The 18,602-nt window shown below is 53.6% G+C and overlaps 1 protein-coding gene across 6 annotated transcripts in view; it reads right to left on the bottom strand.

Annotated features, from left to right (window-relative positions):
- NPHP4 (nephrocystin 4) overlaps window positions 1-18,602 on the bottom strand; it is a 110,057-nt gene that overhangs the window by 71,519 nt on the left and 19,936 nt on the right. For 5 of the 6 annotated variants that reach the window (XM_027605034.2, XM_027605024.2, XM_027605006.2 and 2 more), the window contains exons 5-9: window positions 17,784-17,848; window positions 15,095-15,250; window positions 5,803-5,939; window positions 3,873-4,054; window positions 3,094-3,220 (exon numbers count right to left, since the gene is read on the bottom strand). In XM_027605034.2, coding sequence (XP_027460835.2) covers window positions 3,094-3,220; window positions 3,873-4,054; window positions 5,803-5,939; window positions 15,095-15,250; window positions 17,784-17,848 — 667 coding nt within the window. Of the gene's footprint in view, window positions 1-3,093; window positions 3,221-3,872; window positions 4,055-5,802; window positions 5,940-15,094; window positions 15,324-17,783; window positions 17,849-18,602 lie in introns of those variants that run through there. The other variant, XM_027605040.2, reaches the window with a different exon arrangement.

The raw sequence follows: 18,602 nt of genomic DNA on the forward strand, positions 1-18,602 counted from the left end.
TGGGTGTGGCTGTTTTCACAGCTGCCTTCACTCTGTGTCACTCTCTTAAGATCTAGGGAGTCCGCTTCATCAGCACTAACCATCAGCAAACACCAATGGAGCCGGCACCTCTGCCGCTTCCAGTGTTTCTAAAGGGGCCGCCTAATGCGGGCGCACTGTCCCCACGTACTCTAATTCCCAGAGGGGAAGAAGTGCTTCCGTTGGCTCTTCACAGCCAACCGGAAGATGAATTACAAAGGGCTTTACTAAAGCCCTGGCTAACTAAAAGATGCAAAAACTTCACAACAGATTACCAATAAAGAGCGTGTCTTCTCAAAACAGTCTTTCTAGTTTGTTGTTAATGACTACCAAAATACTCGGGACCCAAAACCTTCTCTCAGACTCAGGTGACCGGGTGTAAACTGGATACGCTCGCAGCCGAATGGTTTCTCCCCATTTACCGCTTAAAGGGGGCCAGCCTCACAAAGGGCCTCAGGAGTCTGAGGCTTCTGGCTCCTGGTCCAAAGCGTGGGCAACATGGGCCTGTTCTGTTTCTTCAAGTGTTAGGAATAAAAGAACACAAGACATAAGGAACACATCTTGAGAACAGGTCTCGGCACCATGGCCGCCCCCCTTGTGCGGAAGACTTGGTTAGAAATCATTTTCCAAAGAGAAGTTCGTTTATGTTTTTGGCTCTTCTACTTCTGATTCTGTAAAGTACTTGAGGAACGTGCGCGCAGGCTGACTGGACATTGAGTGATGCAGTGTTTCGGGTGTGATGACGGTACTGCAGCAGCCCCCTCGCTCGGAGACACGTACAGACCGTTCACAGAGGCAACGACGGGCTGTCAAGGACCAAGCGACATGGGCCGAGAGGGGCGCGGCCGGGCACCCCGCCGGGTCCATCACAGGCTTCTCTCTCCCTTCATATTTGAAATTTTCCAAAACAAAAAGGTTAAAAGAAGAAAAGTCATACATGCCACAAGGTTCACAGTAATCTAAGCAGACGATGACTGGAATTTGCTTGGAAATACATCAGAACAGGTTGTGGGAGATGGTATGGACAAAACAGGATTGTGCATGCAGTTGGCAACCGCTGAGCTACCTGGTTCATTTTACTATGCGGTCTGCCTCAGTTTACGTTTGGAGTGTCCACTGTACGAAGCTCTCACACAGGGAAAGAAAGGGAGAAAGACTTGCAGGTGGGATGCAAGTGAAGAGCGCGCTCCACGACTGCCCGCAGAGGGATCCAGGGCCTGCTGGCTGTGGCCTGTCCGCCCCCACAACCCGGGTACGCCCCCACTGACACACGGACACTCCCAGGGAAGGACGAGGGCTGGCAACACCCCTGTGCCCTCCCCTCCAACATGGAGACCTGTCCAACTCAGGCCTGCCCCCCGGTTGCGTGGCCCCCCGCTGCTCCACGCACATGGCAGACAGGGACCTGGGACTGGCCCAGGACCCCCCTTTACAGACTGCGCTGAAGAAAGCACAGCTGATGGCCGTACAACGGAATCCAAGACTGTGTTTAGGAGAAACCTCTGCACCCCAGGGAACCGATGAGCTATTACACACCACGCCCCAAAGGCTCCGTGAAGCAGGAACACATGGTAAAACCACCGGCGCTGGTTAAGCATTTCAGGGAAGAGTTAAATAATAATAAAGTGTCACGTGAGACACATCAGTTTCTGCGTACAGACTCTGTAATCGCAAGCAAACTGTAACTTAACATTCTGTAGGGAACACTCTCTACACGTACGCGAGACGCGGAGGGCACCAGGCCCAAGGGCCACTTGGCTGGCTCCCTCCATGTCTCCTTCCAAGGAGCAGTGCCGGGTGGGCCAGCCCCGAAGCCCCTCCCTCCTGGCAGAGTCCCCGACCCAAGCCCCGGGGTGCCCACCCCACGCAGCCAGGCACACTCACACACAGTTGCATTCCAGCTGCAATTTCTGGTAATAAATAAAGAAAAGCAGAGCTGGGAACAACAGCTTAATTAAAACGATGGTGACAGTGTGTTCAGCCATAATCAGAACACCTGCCTCTAGATCTGTTCACCTGATCAGGACTCTGAATTACACCGACCTGAGGTGTAGACAGCAGAGAGCAGATGAGAAAATGAAATAGCACCTCCACTCGGCACCCCCTTCCCCTTCCTAAGGCTCACCCCAAAACCATTCTCAGTCCTGGTCCTCCATCAGCTGCACAACAACACTGGCCGACCGACTGCCACGGAAGATGCCTTGTCATCCTTTTATTTTTAATTTACATGTTAAATTGACATTTGCTTTTTCAAACAGAAAACCGAATCTTACGTATAGCATGATTTGAGTTTTCCAAAGAATCTCCATCAGTGATGTAAATGATGTCTATACACTGAACCCTAACACGGGGCTGAGGGACACCAACCCCCGCACAGTCAAAAGCCTGCGTGTAACTTCTGACTCCTCCAAAAACGTCACTACTAACAGCCTACAGTTGACCAGAAGCCTGACCAGTAACAGGAACAGTTAACCCATATTTTGTATGTGGTTTGTATTATATGCTCTATTCTTACAGTAAAGTCAGCCAGAGGAAAGAAAATGTCATTAAGAAAATCGTAAGAAAAAAAATATACTTAAAGTACTGTATTTACAAAAAAATCTTTTTTGGTTGTAAGTGGACCCACGCAGTTCAAACCTGTGTTGCTCACGGGTCAACTGTATTTCTTCCATCTGAACCTTAGAGACACTTGGTTATGATACAGACACACAAAGTTCACTGTGAGAAAACATTTATCACTTGTGCAGATTCAAGCTTTACTGTACTTAATATCATATGAAAAATACATTAGAGTAGACTCATTTTTCACAATAATTATCGATTTGATATTTGTGAATTAAGGCTATTATGCATGCCTGTTGAACTACTGATTACCATCCGCCAGCAGAACATTTTATTACCATACAGACGGGAAATGACTAACAAAGCTATCACTGGGAAGAAGCAATTTCTATGATCCCACGCTACACCTGTTACCCACACTGCCGATGATCAATAATTACACTGCTTTAACAGAAACAACATCGGTGGCGACTCTGTTTACCCTCAGGGCACGGAGGCCCGGGCCCTTCTCACCTTGCCGTCCACTCCGGAAGGGCTGTTGAACACATACTCCAGCTGAAAGACGATGGCAAACGCAGGGTGACGGGCCATCTCAGGGAGTCGGAGGCGGCTTCTCAAAACCAGAGCCTGGTTTCCAGAGCTGGGTCAAGAACAGAGAGCAGTGGCGGGTTAGGCAGTGACACCAAGTGCCCCCAGCAAGGCCGCTGACTCTGCTGTGTGTCTGGCCCCCAAGGGAGCTCCTAAACCCGAGCCTTTCTAGGTGCCTCAATCAACACGCATTCCAAATCGCCAGAGCTCATGTCAGGAGGACGGACAGTACGGCCAGGTCTCCGGGGAGGCTCATCCTCCAGGGCCAGCCTCCGCCCAGCTTCGCACGTGGCACCCCTCGGAGAGGTCTCCGATTCTGACGTGGGAAGACAGGACTGAACAGAACAGCAGAACTTCCTGCCTGCTGGTTCTCCACCGTATGAGACACTGATCGCAGGCCCAGTGGGAGGAAAGTATGCCAGGGTCCCCTCAGACCCTAAGCAGCCACAGCTGGAGGCACCTGTCATGCTAACTCCAGAACTGTCACAGCACAAATCAGGATTTTTCCAACCAGATAACACCGAGGTCTGCTCCTAATGGGTATAAGCCAGCGAGAGGAAACAAAGGCACCAGGGAAGAAGCCCAGGCAGACGAGGGTACACTTCACACGCAAAAACAGCTCCATTTCGTTTTGATCCCCGCTTATGTGCACCCTCGTACCTCCCAATTCCACGGGGCCACACCTCACACCCTGGGGAGAGTACCTGGCCTTCGAGGAGGAGCCAACTTTCCTGCTGAAACTGGCAGAGCGCGTCAAGGCCACGTCCATCTCGGGCACCAGCACCACCACCTGCGGCCTCTGCACGAAGCCCAGACCATTGTGCACGCCCACGCACAGGCGGCGCTCCAAGATCTCCAGCGCGCTGCCATCTAGCGGAATGCCCCCCTAGGAAAGCACACGTCACCCAGAGTAAGTCCCTGGGCAGAAGGGCAGAAGCTCCCAAGGGAGAGGCAAGCCGAGAAGAAACTGTAACAGCCATCTCAGGCATACACTTCTCAGGGCAATACACGCCAACACACCCTCCCCCTGGAAGACCAAACTCTTGTTCAGGTTTCCATGGCTGAGCTCCATTCTCAAGATGCAGCAAATGAGCAACAGGGGACCCAGGGCCCCAGAGTGCAGGAGCCTACGGCCCCCAAGGTGCCTCTGCCCTCCAGTGCCTCAGACACTGGAGGCTTAGAGCCAAAGAGGCAGCAGGGAGAGGGAGCATATTTATGCAGTAAGTCATAAACCAATAAACACGGAATCTGCCCCAAAGAGATCGCTGGATATTAAAGTGTTTCATCTTAAGAAAAAAATGTACAGGGACTTTAACAAATGAGCAAGGACAGTCCTCCAGGCGATTACTGTTTATTAAATTATGTGATTGTGGCAAAATGATTCCTGAATCTTCAAGTTCTCTTCATTGCCCATTAATCAAGCTGAACAGACCTAAATTCAGCCTATTAGTCTCTGAGTAATGAAAATAGAGTGATGGAGGTAACGGAGTAGCTACCAGTTGGATAGGAACAAAAATACAAATTAGTAAAAATACATAATAAAGTGATCTTTATGGGAATACATAAAATTCAACAATGATATTCCTAAAGCATCTGTGTTTCTATTTCACACGAGACATCATATGGAACTACCTTATCAAAAATGGGTAGGGAGCAAAAAAAAGTCCATCTCATCAATGCGTGTGTGTGTGCGTGTAGGTGTGTGTGTGTGCGCATATGTGTAACTAAGACCTTGCTCACTTCAAAGACTGCTAGGGTGGGTACCTACTGATGGAACCACTCATTGTCACGACTGAGAGTTACTAAAGGCCTGCAATGGGCTGATACTGATGCACTTTGGGTGCAACGGTGAACCCAACCATGACCCTGTCCTCCTGGTACAAATACTCCACAGAGGGACTGATAATAGAGCAATGAACAGGTAAGGAAACCAGGTGCTCTCGGAGACAGTCAAGCACCTGGAGAAAGGAAGCAGGGTGACACACAGACAGAGCCTGGTGGAGGAAGGGGCCCCGGCCTCCGCAGCACACTCAGGTGGCTGTCAGGTCGGTCGGGTTTGCCCTGAGACCTGAAGCCTGAGCGGAGCCACTCAAGGGTCCAGACACAGAACATACAGGAAAGTGAGCTGCCTGTCCAAAGGCCAAGTGGGGACAAGCTGTGGCCTGTGACAGCCAGCAGTTTATGGCAATGTGCCACACAGGCAGGCAGAACTGGACGCTGTGACGGGGGCCCCTTCACGGAAACCGGGTCTGCTGGGGTAAAATGACTAAGACTTCTAGTCATGTCCTTGGAATGAGCCTAATGTCTTTGAGACATTTTGAGACAAAATGCAGACTGTTTTATTGGTTTCCCTATGCTCATTTGGTGATTTAATTTACTTTTAAATGGAGACTGTTCTAAAACATAACAAAACTAATGTTAGGGTATCGAGGGAACAAAACCCGCGTCACACCAAAGTTAAGACAAAGGGCTAGACGTCTCTCGCAAGCCACCAGAAGAGGAAGCAGGCAGGACCGCGTCACCGGGGGCTGGACGGTCCACCCTGGCGGTATGAGGGCCGGCAGCTTCCCCACCTCTGCCCTGCCCCACCCGCATCTCCACATTCAGAGTAAGTTCTGCGACATAAGACAGTACCTCCCGGAAGTGATCGCTGATAAGGAGTTCCAGAAGCTCCTCCTCAAACTTCTCAAGGGAAGGATACAGCGTGAAGAATAAATTGTCCAAGTACCACGTGACAGACTTCTGAAGGCGAGGCTTTCGGAGGGCGTCCCCTGAAACAACAAGGGAGCTCATGGACGGTATCCGTGGGGACAGGACCATCAGAAGCATCCAGGGGCTCTCACCCACCGAGGTCCAGGCCGTGGTGCTAGGCCCTCCGGGAAGAGAAGAGACCACAGGCACAGAATTCAGACCGAACGCTGAATCAGAACCCACCTCCGTTCGCGACGAGACGCCAAGCTGATTAAACAAGCCCCGGTTTCATTTACAGCCCGATTCCTCCCCCAACCCTCCTCCAGGAACACATTTTATAGTTCAGCAATCCAAAGAACACAGATTATAGAATGCAGGGTAACATCTGTTCCTATCAGCTTGGTTTCCCTTTATCACTGACTTCCTCTGTAGCAAGAACACAGCCAATGATGCCATTTCTTATTTTTGTACGTTTACCTTGAACCATTTGGAAACATGCAGAAATACTCAAGAGCACATTAAGCCAACAAGCAAAAACACCGTCTGGACTGACACCACAAGAGAAAAGTCCCCATCCTGGGGGGAGGGGGGGGAGCAGCCCCGACTGAAAGCTCCATGAGGACAGAAGGGGACGGTGGCTCCTGGCACACAGCTCAGTGCCCAGCGCAGAGCAGGTGCATCAACACTCGGCTGTGAGGGGTGCTGTCAGGTCTGCACAGGGCCCTCCCCACCAGGCTCCGGCGCCAAGGCAGGACAAAGGCCAAGCCAACCGCCTCCCCACGAGCACACAACCCGCGGGCTCTGCCCTCCTATCCCCATCACTGCTCTGCTGCCCTCTGTCTCTCCCCAAGCTTTTACACATAAGAATTAAGGTACAAAATCTTCGACTTTAAGAGCGGATTCCGAAGTTAGAGAAAGGAAAGAATTGGCGTGAGACTCGGCGCAGAGGGAGCGGCAGTGAGAGCCATAGGTCATTCTGTCGGGAGGTAAGCCTGCAGCCAGAGGCGCTTCTGGCTTTGCCTCTGCGTGCACCAAGACCCCTAAAAACACCCTCTGCCACCTTCTGCCCCACTAATTCCACGTTTTGAAGCTATTCAGCAAAATTAATCAAACGTGGAGGCAAAACATCATGTGCAAGAATACTCATTAAACATTATTTATAATCGAAAAAATAAGAAACAACGAAATGCTCACCAATAGGGGAATGTTGAGCCAATTACTGTGCCTCCTCATAAAATGAGAACAAAACTCATACTGTCAGAGATTATTTAATGACTGAAAAATAATCATAATATTGTAGGTGAAAACAATACACATAACACTGTGTGTTAGATCATTTAATGCCAATTTTATTTGAAAACCTATGCATTTACATGTATGCAAGGATATGTATGGGAAGTAATCACAGATGACTTTATTTCCTTCTTTATGGTTTTCCACACCTTCCCCATCACAAATATGCGTTAGATTCTGCATAGTTCACAAATATGCATATGCCTCTAAGAAATTTTGCACATTCCTTTCTGAATTTAAAAAGAAGTGTTTAAGCTGCTCCCTGGATGAATCAGAGCCCACGCAAAATGCAGGTATAGTTACTCACCACGGCCAAAAGTTCAATGTCACAACCCAAATGTCCATCAAGAGACGAACGGGTAAGAAAAATGTGGTCGATCCACACATAGAATGTTAGCCTTAAAAAGGGAGGAAATTCTGGCACCTGGATGGACCTTGAGGACATTGTGCTCAGTGACATGAGACAGTCACAAAAAGGGCAAATACTGGACAGTTCCACTCACAAGAAGTACTTAAAGCGGTAAAATCAGAGGCAGAAAGTGGAAGGGTGGGCAGCAGGGGTGGGGGACAGGGACAGGGAGCGAGCGTCTCCCAGGGCAGAGCTGCAGTTCTGCACGATGAGACGTTGTGGAGGTGGATGGTGGCAACGGCTGCACAGTGGTGTGAATGCCCTTCCTGCCCCCGCTGCACGGTTTAAATGGTTAAAACAATAAATGTCACACTACAGCTATGTTACTACAGTGTTTCTTTAAAGAACAGAAACACTCAAGTCCAACCTTCCATGAAATGGTCCAGCAAGGGTCCGAGGCCTGTCCTGACTTAAGACCTTCCACCAGAGGAGGAGGAGAGAAGAGGTAAGAGACGGAGCTAAAGCCGGGCGCGTCCCCCCCAGGAGCGTCCCCCCGGGCTCGAAGGAGCCACAAGCCGCAGCTGCAGGACCACCGGCCCTGGCACCAGGGTCTCCCCGCCCACGGGCCCACGGGCCACCCAGCAGTTGGGGACTGCTCACGGGGGATTCCAGAAAAGAAGAGGCAGGGCAGCATGACCCTCTGGACACAGAGAAGGAAGGAGCGGGGACTGTCATCCGCGGGAAGAAGACAGCCTGGCCCACACGACCGCCTGCGGGGGCTGAGGACTCTTCCCCGGCAGGCGGAAGGAACCGCGTGTCCTGAAACAAGGGAGGACACCGAGGTGGTCACGTGCACTCTGGGGCCAGGATCTGGGGGCCAACCCCAGTTTCTAAACCTCGGTCTCCTCGGCTGTGGAAGCCAGGATGGTGCTGCAGGGACAGAGCTAATACCATCCACGGTGTGCTCCATAAAGCGGCCACGAACACAGAGTCACACATACACACACACATCTCACCAGACTAATCCTAAACCCTCAGCACGGCTCATCCCTGTACATTCTATTCTCTTTATTTTACAAGAGAATCGGGGCTCAGACGTGCTAAGTGATGTGCCCCAGGCCGCCCCACTCACAGGAATGAGCGTGAGGGAGACTCACATGTTTAAGCTGCTGAGCACATGTCCACGAAACCAGGAAAAGCACTGTGAGAACCTCAGGGAGTGAGTGGATTCGCGAATACAGAATCCATGAGTAGCAAGGACGGGACGCGCTGGGAGCGGTGGACTCAGGCAGGGCTTGGGGCGCCGGCTGATGCCAGCCCTCAGAGAGACGGGGGCGGCAGCAGAGACAGACAGACAGACTTGCACATGTGCTGGGACCACAGCCCATCCCACAGGGAACCTACCCACCCTCACCAATCAGCCATATACAGAAACTAAAACAGTGGTGGGCAAAGGCCATTTCCCAGACTGATTTCCCTTGGGGATGAGTCCGCCTGGTTCCACAGCTCAAGGGGCAACAGTGCAGGAACAGGAGCCAGACCGGGAGTCCGGAAGGTGGCGGAGCCCAGTGCTTCTGGAAGAGGCCCAGTCCGGGCAGGAAGCAGGCTCTGCACAGCGCCCCCATGATAAGGTGGCCCCAGGCCCAGAGCCATTAGCAGTAACAAAGAGTCACGACCCTGGTCTCACAGACAGGTGAGAAGTGAGTCCCACACACAGAAGTCAGACAGGGAGAGGAAAGACAGTTTTTCCACCAGAAGACGAGACTGAGGAGCCACATCTGCGCTGGGTAGAAGCATCCGGATCCTGAGGGGTCCAAGAGGCAGGGCAGGACTGGGTGGCATCCGGCGGGCTTTCTCCAGGCCATGTCCTGTGAGAGGCACAGGCTCTGGAGAATGGCCTCCCGAGCAGAAAGGCGGCCACAGGGTGGCCACGGCAGGGGACAGTATCCCGTGAAGAAAGAACAACAGGTCCTGGGGCTCAGCGCTTCCTAAGTTCTCGGCACTGAGCTTCACCAGCCCATTCCTCTGCTCCCCAAATGCATCTCCAGGGACAGGTCCCAAGATTGTCCCCATTTTATGCAGAGCCTCTCCCCTGCCCACTCCCACATCCCCCTCAGAGCAGCTTCACCATCTGAAGTGTCACCCCGTTCATTCCACCACCCAACCTCAGCGGCCAGGGCTAACGGAACCTCGGCAGAGCTGACCACCAGGGGGGACTCCTGGCCCTCATGCTCTGCGACTGGGGCTAGCTTTCCCATGTTTGTTGCCAAGCCTGTGGATGGGAACGCAATCCCCAGAAACAGCACTGCTCCTACAGGAAATTGGACCCCCTTCCCTCGGGGACCCCCACACATGCACTGCTGAGAAAATGGGGTTTACAGGCACAGAACAGGCGAGAACTCCCTGTAGTGACATCCTCTAGGGAAGTGCTCAGAAACACCCCCAGAGGAGACGAACCATGAGAGACGACGGACTCTGAAAAACAAACTGAGGGTTCTAGAGGGGAGGGGGGTGGGGGGATGGGCTAGCCTGGTGATGGGTATTCAAGAGGGCACGTTCTGCGTGGAGCACTGGGTGTTATGCACAAACAATGAATCATGGAACACTACATCAAAAACTAATGATGTAATGTATGGTGATTAACATAACGATAAAAAATTAAAAAAAAAAGAAGCACCCCCCCCAGAGGCCCAACGAGCCCCCCCACGAGGTCCTAACAGGGTCCCACAGCCTTCCCGGGATGCAACTCTCCTGGAAGGGCACTTGATTCATCAGAACGCACCTCACCCGACAAACAGCATTGTAAGAGGGACAACAGAATGAGATGAGGTTGACGGCGCCCCAGGCAAGAGTCGAAAGGAGTCTGAGCGTTTCTAAAACCCCTGTTGCCTTTGATGGCTGTGTGGGAGGACACATCCGCCCTTGCTTCAGTCCATCCAAGATATGAACGCTCCACCAAGAGCCCCGCACTATGCCCTCTCCCAGGCTCGGGGCGGCACACGCAGATCCACAGATGAATCACAGACAAACCCAAGGATCGGTGAACCCGTTTAGGGATATAAGGCATAAGCCAAACCTGGAGCAGTGCTTTGCTCTGGGGCCGTTCCCTGGGGAGTGAGTCTGGAAGGGAGGGCTCTCCTCGAAAATTACCTTTGTCAGGTTACACCTGGAGCTCACACAGGGCGGGCACCAGCTCTGCTCCTGCCACCCCACGACCACCCCTGCCTACCCGCAACCCACGCCCACATGGGCCAATCCACAAGGTGAATCCCGGCAAGGACCCGAGTGACCCCGGGAGCCTGAGAGATGCGCCCCACAGCCGCTGCGGTGCTTGGATGCTGTCCGACCTGTAACAGCAGGCCGGCGTGGGGGAAGCAGCATTTCCAAGGAGCACCTCAGGGGACTCCTGGGCAGCGACTCGGGAGGACCACATGGGACACCAACCAGAACAGGCCACTATGGGGCAGACCAGTGGACACGCAGTTCCGACAAAACACTTCTCCAGACAGCTCTGCCGAGCTCTGGTTTAACAGAGGAGGAAGCAGGGCCTGGGCCCAGTGCCCGGCCCAGGACGGGAGGGCCGATGGCGAAGGCCGCTTCAGGGGCACGTCCACATGAGTGGGCCTGCAGCATGGAGCAGCCGCTCGGTTAAACCAAATGAAGGGACCCCAGGGGGAGGCAGCAAGGAGGGAAGGGTGGGGGACGCACGTCACGGAGGTGGGTGTTCAAACCACAAAGAAGAGGTCAGAGTGAAGCGAGCCTGCAGGTCAGGGAAGAAACTCATCGAAGGCTCCGTGTGAGGAGGATGGTCACGGAGGACGGGCACGCGGCAAGGACGGCGGCCTTTCTCTGCCTCTCTGCCGGGCGCACGCCGCCGCCAGCCACGGTTCCCGGGACCCCCCCGAAGCACCACAGCCATCCACACCATGCATGGCGGCCTGTGGACACGGGCACAGAAGACCGAGCTTCCGTGCAGGTCTCCCCGGAGGCCATGCCCACTGCCGGACGCTGCCAGTCCATGGCTCACTCCCACCAAGCCCCCGGCGGCGGGCTGTGGCCAAGTGTTCCGGCCGCTGCAGATGCCTGTACGGTGTCGGCAGGCTTGGGGGAGCGTGCGGTCCTCCGCTTTCCTCCAGCACTAGCAGCCCTGTGAGGAAGTGGGCCCAGGACCCCACACCCCCCTGAGCATCTGCCCAGGAAGCCTCCCCTGGCACTCCATTCAGCCCTGGCACTGGCCCCTGGCCTTCAGGTCCAGTTCTAGAAAACGGGCTTGCCACTCATATTTACGACTAAGTTTTCAATGCATTGAGCTACTTTATGCAAAGCTCTGTGCCTGCTCCAACGCAGGATGAGCGATCGGAGCCTTCTCCCAAACGAGAGAAATCTTCCTGGTCCCGATCCCCCCAGACCACCCCACACAATGACAGAGGCAGCAGCACGCCACCGGGCACGTGACTGGCACGCAGATCTGTGGCCACGAGAGCGGGCCAAGGAGCCCCAGCATGGAGACTTGCTCTAAGCAGGGCACGGGGCTCTCCTTGCAAGAAGCAGCTTCGGAAGCATGTGAGCAATTACCCTGGTGCTGAGACAGCCGTCCAGGCCTGTCAAACCGAAGCAAGTAAAAAGGTCAGAACCAAGCGAGGAAGAGAAGACCACATTAGGGAGGCTGCATGGATTTCCTGGCTGCAGGAAGAGATGATGGACCTGTTAATCTGGACTGATTCGGAGAGCTTCCCTCTAAGAGCCGCTCAAGGACAAAGGCCTGCCTTCCTTCTGGGGAGTGACAGGGAACCACCAAGAGGGGCCACAGCTAGGACCGGTCATTTCCAGTCACTCCCGGGTTGAAAATTACTCTTCAAAAGTCAGTCCTCACACAGATGAGTCAAAGTGGGGGGTGGGGGGGAGGCTGGTGACGTGTCGATGTCCGTATCCTGGCCGTGACCTTGCATTACAATTTGGGGGAAACTGGGCAAAGGACACACAGAGTCTCTAGGCATTATTTATTAAAACCACATGAGAATCTAGAGTGACCTCGATAAAAATTTCAGTTAAAAACAACTCAATCCTCCTGTATGGTGGCATTTTACAAATGAACAAATATCCATGTCCCCATACAGCACCAAAATAAAATCAGACCCTCTGCAAACTGCAAGTGAAATCCACGGTCCCTGCCTTGGCCCTTTCAGGGCTATAAAATATTATTCAGCAGAGAAACCCTTTTCCAAGACTGAGTCACAAAAGCCTGAAACCCTGGGCAGGATTTATAACACAGACAGCAGGCCCAGTGCGAGCCGTAGATCAGCCTGGCGAGCCGCAAGTCAGGGGAAGACAGAGCAAAACGGGTTTCTTTTCTCAGATGGTCACCGGGGGACTTGGTGAGAAGCTGTGTTCCCATCATCTCTTCCCGAGAAGAGGGAGTGCGCTCCCGCCCGCTGAAGTCAGCGCTCGCCGGCCCAAGCACGTCACGGCTCTACTCCCAGGGTCCCTGGTCATTAGCTTTTAAACAACATAAACTGTCATCAGGGTTGCAATTTCTCAGACACTGCCTGCATCCAGTAAGTGTCCAGTGACCAACAGGCCGCTCCACTGGGGGCGGGGGGGGGGGGGGGGGACAGGAAGCCACCAGGATTCAGACTGCTTCTGAAGACATGATCTTTAAGGGTGAGGCGCTGGAATCAATGCCCTGGTCTGTACCTGGCCCCTTTGATTCCCCAGACCGACATAAGATACAAGAGCAAACTCGGGGCCCTCGGAGCTGCCCTTTTGGCTCCAGTAGTGACCCGGAAGCAGCCCACAGACGAGCTACGGTACTTCCAGGTTTGATCTGCAGCTCTACCGACCCCACTGGCAAGTCACAGAATGATGGACAAACCTCAGGCCCCAACCACTGTCTGCCCACCCAGAAGCCCAGGTCAGAAAGACTTCCGGAAGCTGACTTGAAAGCAGGTGCGCACCTAGGATCTGGACATCAGCACGTAGCACAGCAGTACTTAGGGGGCCGAGGTCTCAGCACCGGTTGCAAGGTTGTCATTTTGTTTTCAATGTCAATGGCGATGACCATGCAGCATTCTGCCTCCCTGTCTGACCCCTCCTTCCCTCGCAAGAGGACACAGGCAAATGACCGAGGGGGAGAAGACTTCCCATGTGGGGCTGTGGGGGGGGGGGGGGGCGGAGCTTCGTAAGCCATGGCAGATCCGAAGCTGGGACCCCTCCTCGGACTTGTCCTGTTCATCGTTAATTTATCCTTTCTCGTGTATCATCATCTCTACTCAGGAACACTGGTGAAACAGTGACCTCGTGATAGTGACAACCACCGCAGGCCCATCCCAGAAATTCCCGGATTCAGGTAACAATGTCTGCATCCCAGCATGGACCAGAACTCCAAGTCATATGCAAGGACACTGTTACTGAAAACATTCCCATACTGGAGCTGAGCTACCTCTTTTCTTTGGGGTCTTGAGTGTTTCTGTTCTAAGTCATACCCACACCCAATCCTGCTCTCCCCAGAACAGAACAGGGAGGGAGCCCACCCCAGACGAGAGGTTCCAGCAAAGCCAGTGGGAAAGGACTGGTGAGGCCCCTTCTCCTGGATTCCTCAGGTCAGACAAAAAGCCTCCGAAAGGGCCCAGAAGGAGCGTGAGGCCCAGGTCAAGACCTGTCAGCAGGCCTGAGAGCAGAGCACACCTCTGCGGTGACCTCCGGGCGGTGAAGGCGTTGTCCCTAACCCACCGCTGGAGAACCTAGTTCTAAAACACACCAAGACAGAGCCATGAGGCTTGCACGTGGACTTCAGTTTTCAAACATAAGTCACCGCACACCCACGTTCATAGCAGCGTTACGCACGACAGCCGAAAGGCAGAACCACCCGAGTGTCCGTGGACAGGCAAGTGGATAAAGATGTGGTCCAGGATGGACCTTGAGGACATGGGGCCGAGTGCAACAAGCCAGTCCCAGGAGGGGCAATACTGAGGAGGGGCCCGGAGAGTCACATTCACAGAGACGGGAAGCAGGATGGTGGTGGCCGGGGGCTGGGGAGCGGATGTGGGGGCTGTTATTTAGGGGGGACAGAGTTTCAGTTTGCGGACATGAGAAAGTTCTGGAGGTGGATGGTGGTGATGGTTGTACAAGAGGTGAAAGTACTTGCTGCCACTGAACTGCACACTTACAAATGATTAAAATAGTAAATTTATGTTCTATTTCACCACAATATAAAAATAACAGTAATCAAGCCCCTGATATGGTCCAGTAAGGCTGAGAACTAGCAACAGTGGTTTTCCTGACCTTGGTCATAAAGACATGAACTATTTGTCTTACAAAAGCATTTCCCAAGAGAAGGAAACAGAAGTGACTTGAGGGATGTGAGACGCTGCTCAGAAGGGACTACAAAGAGAGATGGCATCGCCCTGCTCCTCTCCCTTCCCCTCCCCTCCCCTCCTCCCCCTCTGCCCCTCCCACCACCACCCCTACCAGGCTGTTTGCTGAGGGTGCCTAGCCATGCCCAGCCCACCTCCCACCACAGAGCCTGATCCCTGCAAGGTCTGAGCATCAAATAATGCAGACTCACCAAACGGAGAGAGACAGAGCAGCCCTTACCCTTCTCTCTGTGAGCTGGAAGGAGGCCGGGTATGTGCTGCAGACCAGACACCAGAAGGTTCTCGGGAAGAAGGTGGAACACAGGCTCCAGGAGCGGGTGGGGCCTCAGGACATACTGCAGGCTACAGCTCTCAAGCAGGGTCATGTGTCTGTTTTCTGGGGGAGAAAACACCTATGTACAGCTGGAACCAAAGGCCCTCTCGGTCAAACCAGCCAATAAACTGAGCATCTAAGAAAGAAACACCACAAACAGAAAATGTATTTTTCCATGGAGAAAGGGGAATTGTTCTGTTAGTTCAGCCCAAAAAGCAAAAAAGAATCAATCCTTAGTAACTCTGCTAAAACTGCAGTGACAGAGATACTTGTTTTTAATGCAACTTAACAAAATCTCTCCTGCTCACCTCCCCCCCACCACCCCCGAGTGGTGAAGTCCAGGCACTGCCTGCTCCCCATCATCGGGTGGGGCTAGAAGGCACCTGGGCCCCAGCTGGCCTCCGTCTCCCATTGGGCAGCAGGACTAGGCCCTGGGGGCAGCATCCTCTGAGACAGAGCCCTGCCCTCAAGGACACACGCTCTGCTGGGGCAACCAAGACACAAACACACCAATACCCATAGCACAAGGGAGAACGGGCTCGAACCCCAGGAAAGGTGCGGATAGCGGACAGTGAGCTAGGGAGAAGTGGATGAGGGAGAGCATCCTGGAGAAAGCAGCAGCTGAGAAAGGCCCAGACACAGAGCTCCGGAAGGTGGAGGGAACAGCACCCACAGAAACTGGGGTACAAGAGGCAGAGCCCAGAATCACAGGGCCCTGGGGTTCAGGGGGACCAGGGACATGCGCTCTACTCATCCCCACCAAAGAGTCTTGCTTGGGCTTGATTTCTTCCACTGACAGGAGCCTCACCACCTCCTGAGGCAAACTACGTGATTTCATGATAAAAGAACTAAATATGACCTACTGCATTCATTAGAAAAAGAAATTAATGAAAACTATGTTTTTCATACCTAACCACTACAAACATGTAGTCTGCTTACTTTAAAATTTTAAATGCCCTGAAAGGCCCCCTCCCATGTGGCTGGTTGGCAAACAGGAGAAATGTTACAAACTAGCCCCCAGGCCCAGCACCGCAGCTTCTGGGAGTTCAACCCACAGCTGCGTGGGCATAGGTGCAAAAGGACCGCCGTCCACACCAGCACGGCTGTGCGAAGAAGGGGGGGCTTTCTAGGCACCTAGAGGAGACCTTCTCTAAGGTAAACCATTCACGGAAAAATAAGAGATGGACATGCACCTCTGCTCCTGTCCCAGTACAAAGACCCCCAGGGTCCAGGAGGCTGAGAGAGGCCACCTGAGGTGCAGGGGAGGGAGCAGAGCAGTGGGGGAGGAGGCCTCAATGAACCTTTCCATGCTTTTTTATGTTATTTTAATTCTGAATCATGTGAATGTATTGCCCATTCAGGCAAGAAATGCGTACATTTCTGGAAATGCCCACGAGGAGGTGGGCTACCAGCCACGCGGCCCCTCCTCAGGCACTCCCACACCACACAACCTTCCCATGCTGCCCCAGGACAAGGTGCTGGTTGTGCACTTCCTTCAAAAGGTTCTGATCCAGGGGCACCTGGCTGGCTCAGTCGATGGAGCATGTGACTCTTGATCTCAAGGTCATGAGTTCAAGCCCCATGTTGGGCGTGAAGCCTACTTAATATAAAATAAGAAATTAAAAAAAAAAAAAAGTCCTGATCCTAAGGATGCCCCAGGACACAAAATGCTGGCAAAGTAATGATTAGACTCAACTGAGAAATAACCTAAGAGCCAATCTTTATCAGTAAAATTACGCTTCAGACTAATCCCTCCTCTACTGTGAAATTTTCACCAAATTCAGCAGGCAGTGGAAGGGATGGGGTTGGCTTGATTTTTAACTCAGACCATGGGGCATACTCAAAATTCCCATCACAGAATCCAGGCAACAACTCAAAGACACAGAAAGTCACCCTCCCAAACAGATCCAGCTCCAACCACTGGACCCCCCCACCACCACACCCCTGCCCTGGGCAACACGGGCCTCCACCCCGGGCCTCCACCCCGGGCCTCCAAGATGGCTTCCACCCGGCGCCCCTGTCCATCCTCCACACGGCCCTCCGGGTCACGGAGGTGCGGCAGGAAGCCCTGCTCTGCATCAGGCAGGCGCCCCCGGCTGCTGGGCCTCGAGGAGGATGGCGGGCACCCCTGCAGGACGGTCCTCTGCAGTCGGGCACAGCTGGATGGACTTGCCGAGCCGGACAGAACCCATGCACCTTGCAGTGAAAGGTTTCTGGTGCCGGCGTGGCCGCTGACAAACAGCAGCTACTTCCTCTGGTGGGCACAGCCACTGCCCCTGAGCCTGGGAGGCCCACAGCCCTCCCTCCCAGGGGCTCGGGGCTGCCTCTCCCGGGCCTGTCCGCACAAAGCAACACCCTCCCCTCAGGCCTGCGTGTCATGGATCCTGCAGTTGTGTCAATAATCCAAGCCCACGGTACACTTTGCCCTAATCCGCTAAATACATCAGCCAAGCTGACAATGGTTTAGGCTGAGAAAGAGCACAAGATGCACTCAAAGCGGGTAACCCTTGGGAAAGTTATAGGGGGGACAGGAGGAAGGACGGGAAGACTCCCAAAGCAACGCTGCAGGCCCGGCCGGGAGGGCCGCATCTCTTACCTTCGACGGGGTCCTGGAGCCGCGGGTGCAGGAGGGCTCGGGGGGTGCCATGATACAGCCTCAACCTGCAAAACAAGCCCACAGAGCGCACGTCAGCTCTCTGCATCTTGCCTTCAGTCCCGAAACGTCAGCCACACTTCTCACCCCACACCTGCTAGAGCCTTCTCAATGCCATACAATCACATCCTCTGCAGAAAAGAGACAGCTGGGCCGAGCAGCAGCCCCAGTGCCCCCAGAGCTCCCAGCCACACACCTCCAGCGCACAGAGAGCATCGCCTCAATGCACCCAAGGCCCAGGGGCTAGAAACACTACACCAGGGAATTTTATCATCTCTGACGCATCCCACAAAAGACAACATCTGAGGAATCCTCAAGGCTGCGTATCTAGAGCAGTGGTTCTCACCCAGGGATGATACTGCCTCGCAGGGGACATTGTCCAGAGATATTTCTGATCGTCACAGCTGGGAGGGGAGAGGGGTGCTTCTGGCTTCTGCTGGGTAAGGCCTGGGATGCTCTAGACGCCCTGCAGTGCACAAGGACAGCCCCCACAGTAAGGACAAGTCCAGCCCCGAATGTCAGCGAGCCGAGGCTAAGAAGCCCCACCCAGAGTGACAACAGAAACTTCAGCCCCAGCTGACGGGGTGACACTGTTCGTGAAGAACATACTATTTAGCACCCACGGAACCTTACTGATGTGGGAAACAAAGGCAGGAGAAAAATGACTACCTACAGCCCATTGACAAGTCCTTGAAACAGGCACAGTGACCTTCCTCTAGGGACTCAGCTGCCTCGGTGTTAATACTTCGCTAAAGGCAAAAG

Source organism: Zalophus californianus, chromosome 4 (genome assembly GCF_009762305.2).
Source record: "Zalophus californianus isolate mZalCal1 chromosome 4, mZalCal1.pri.v2, whole genome shotgun sequence".
NCBI classification, from domain to species: domain Eukaryota; kingdom Metazoa; phylum Chordata; class Mammalia; order Carnivora; family Otariidae; genus Zalophus; species Zalophus californianus.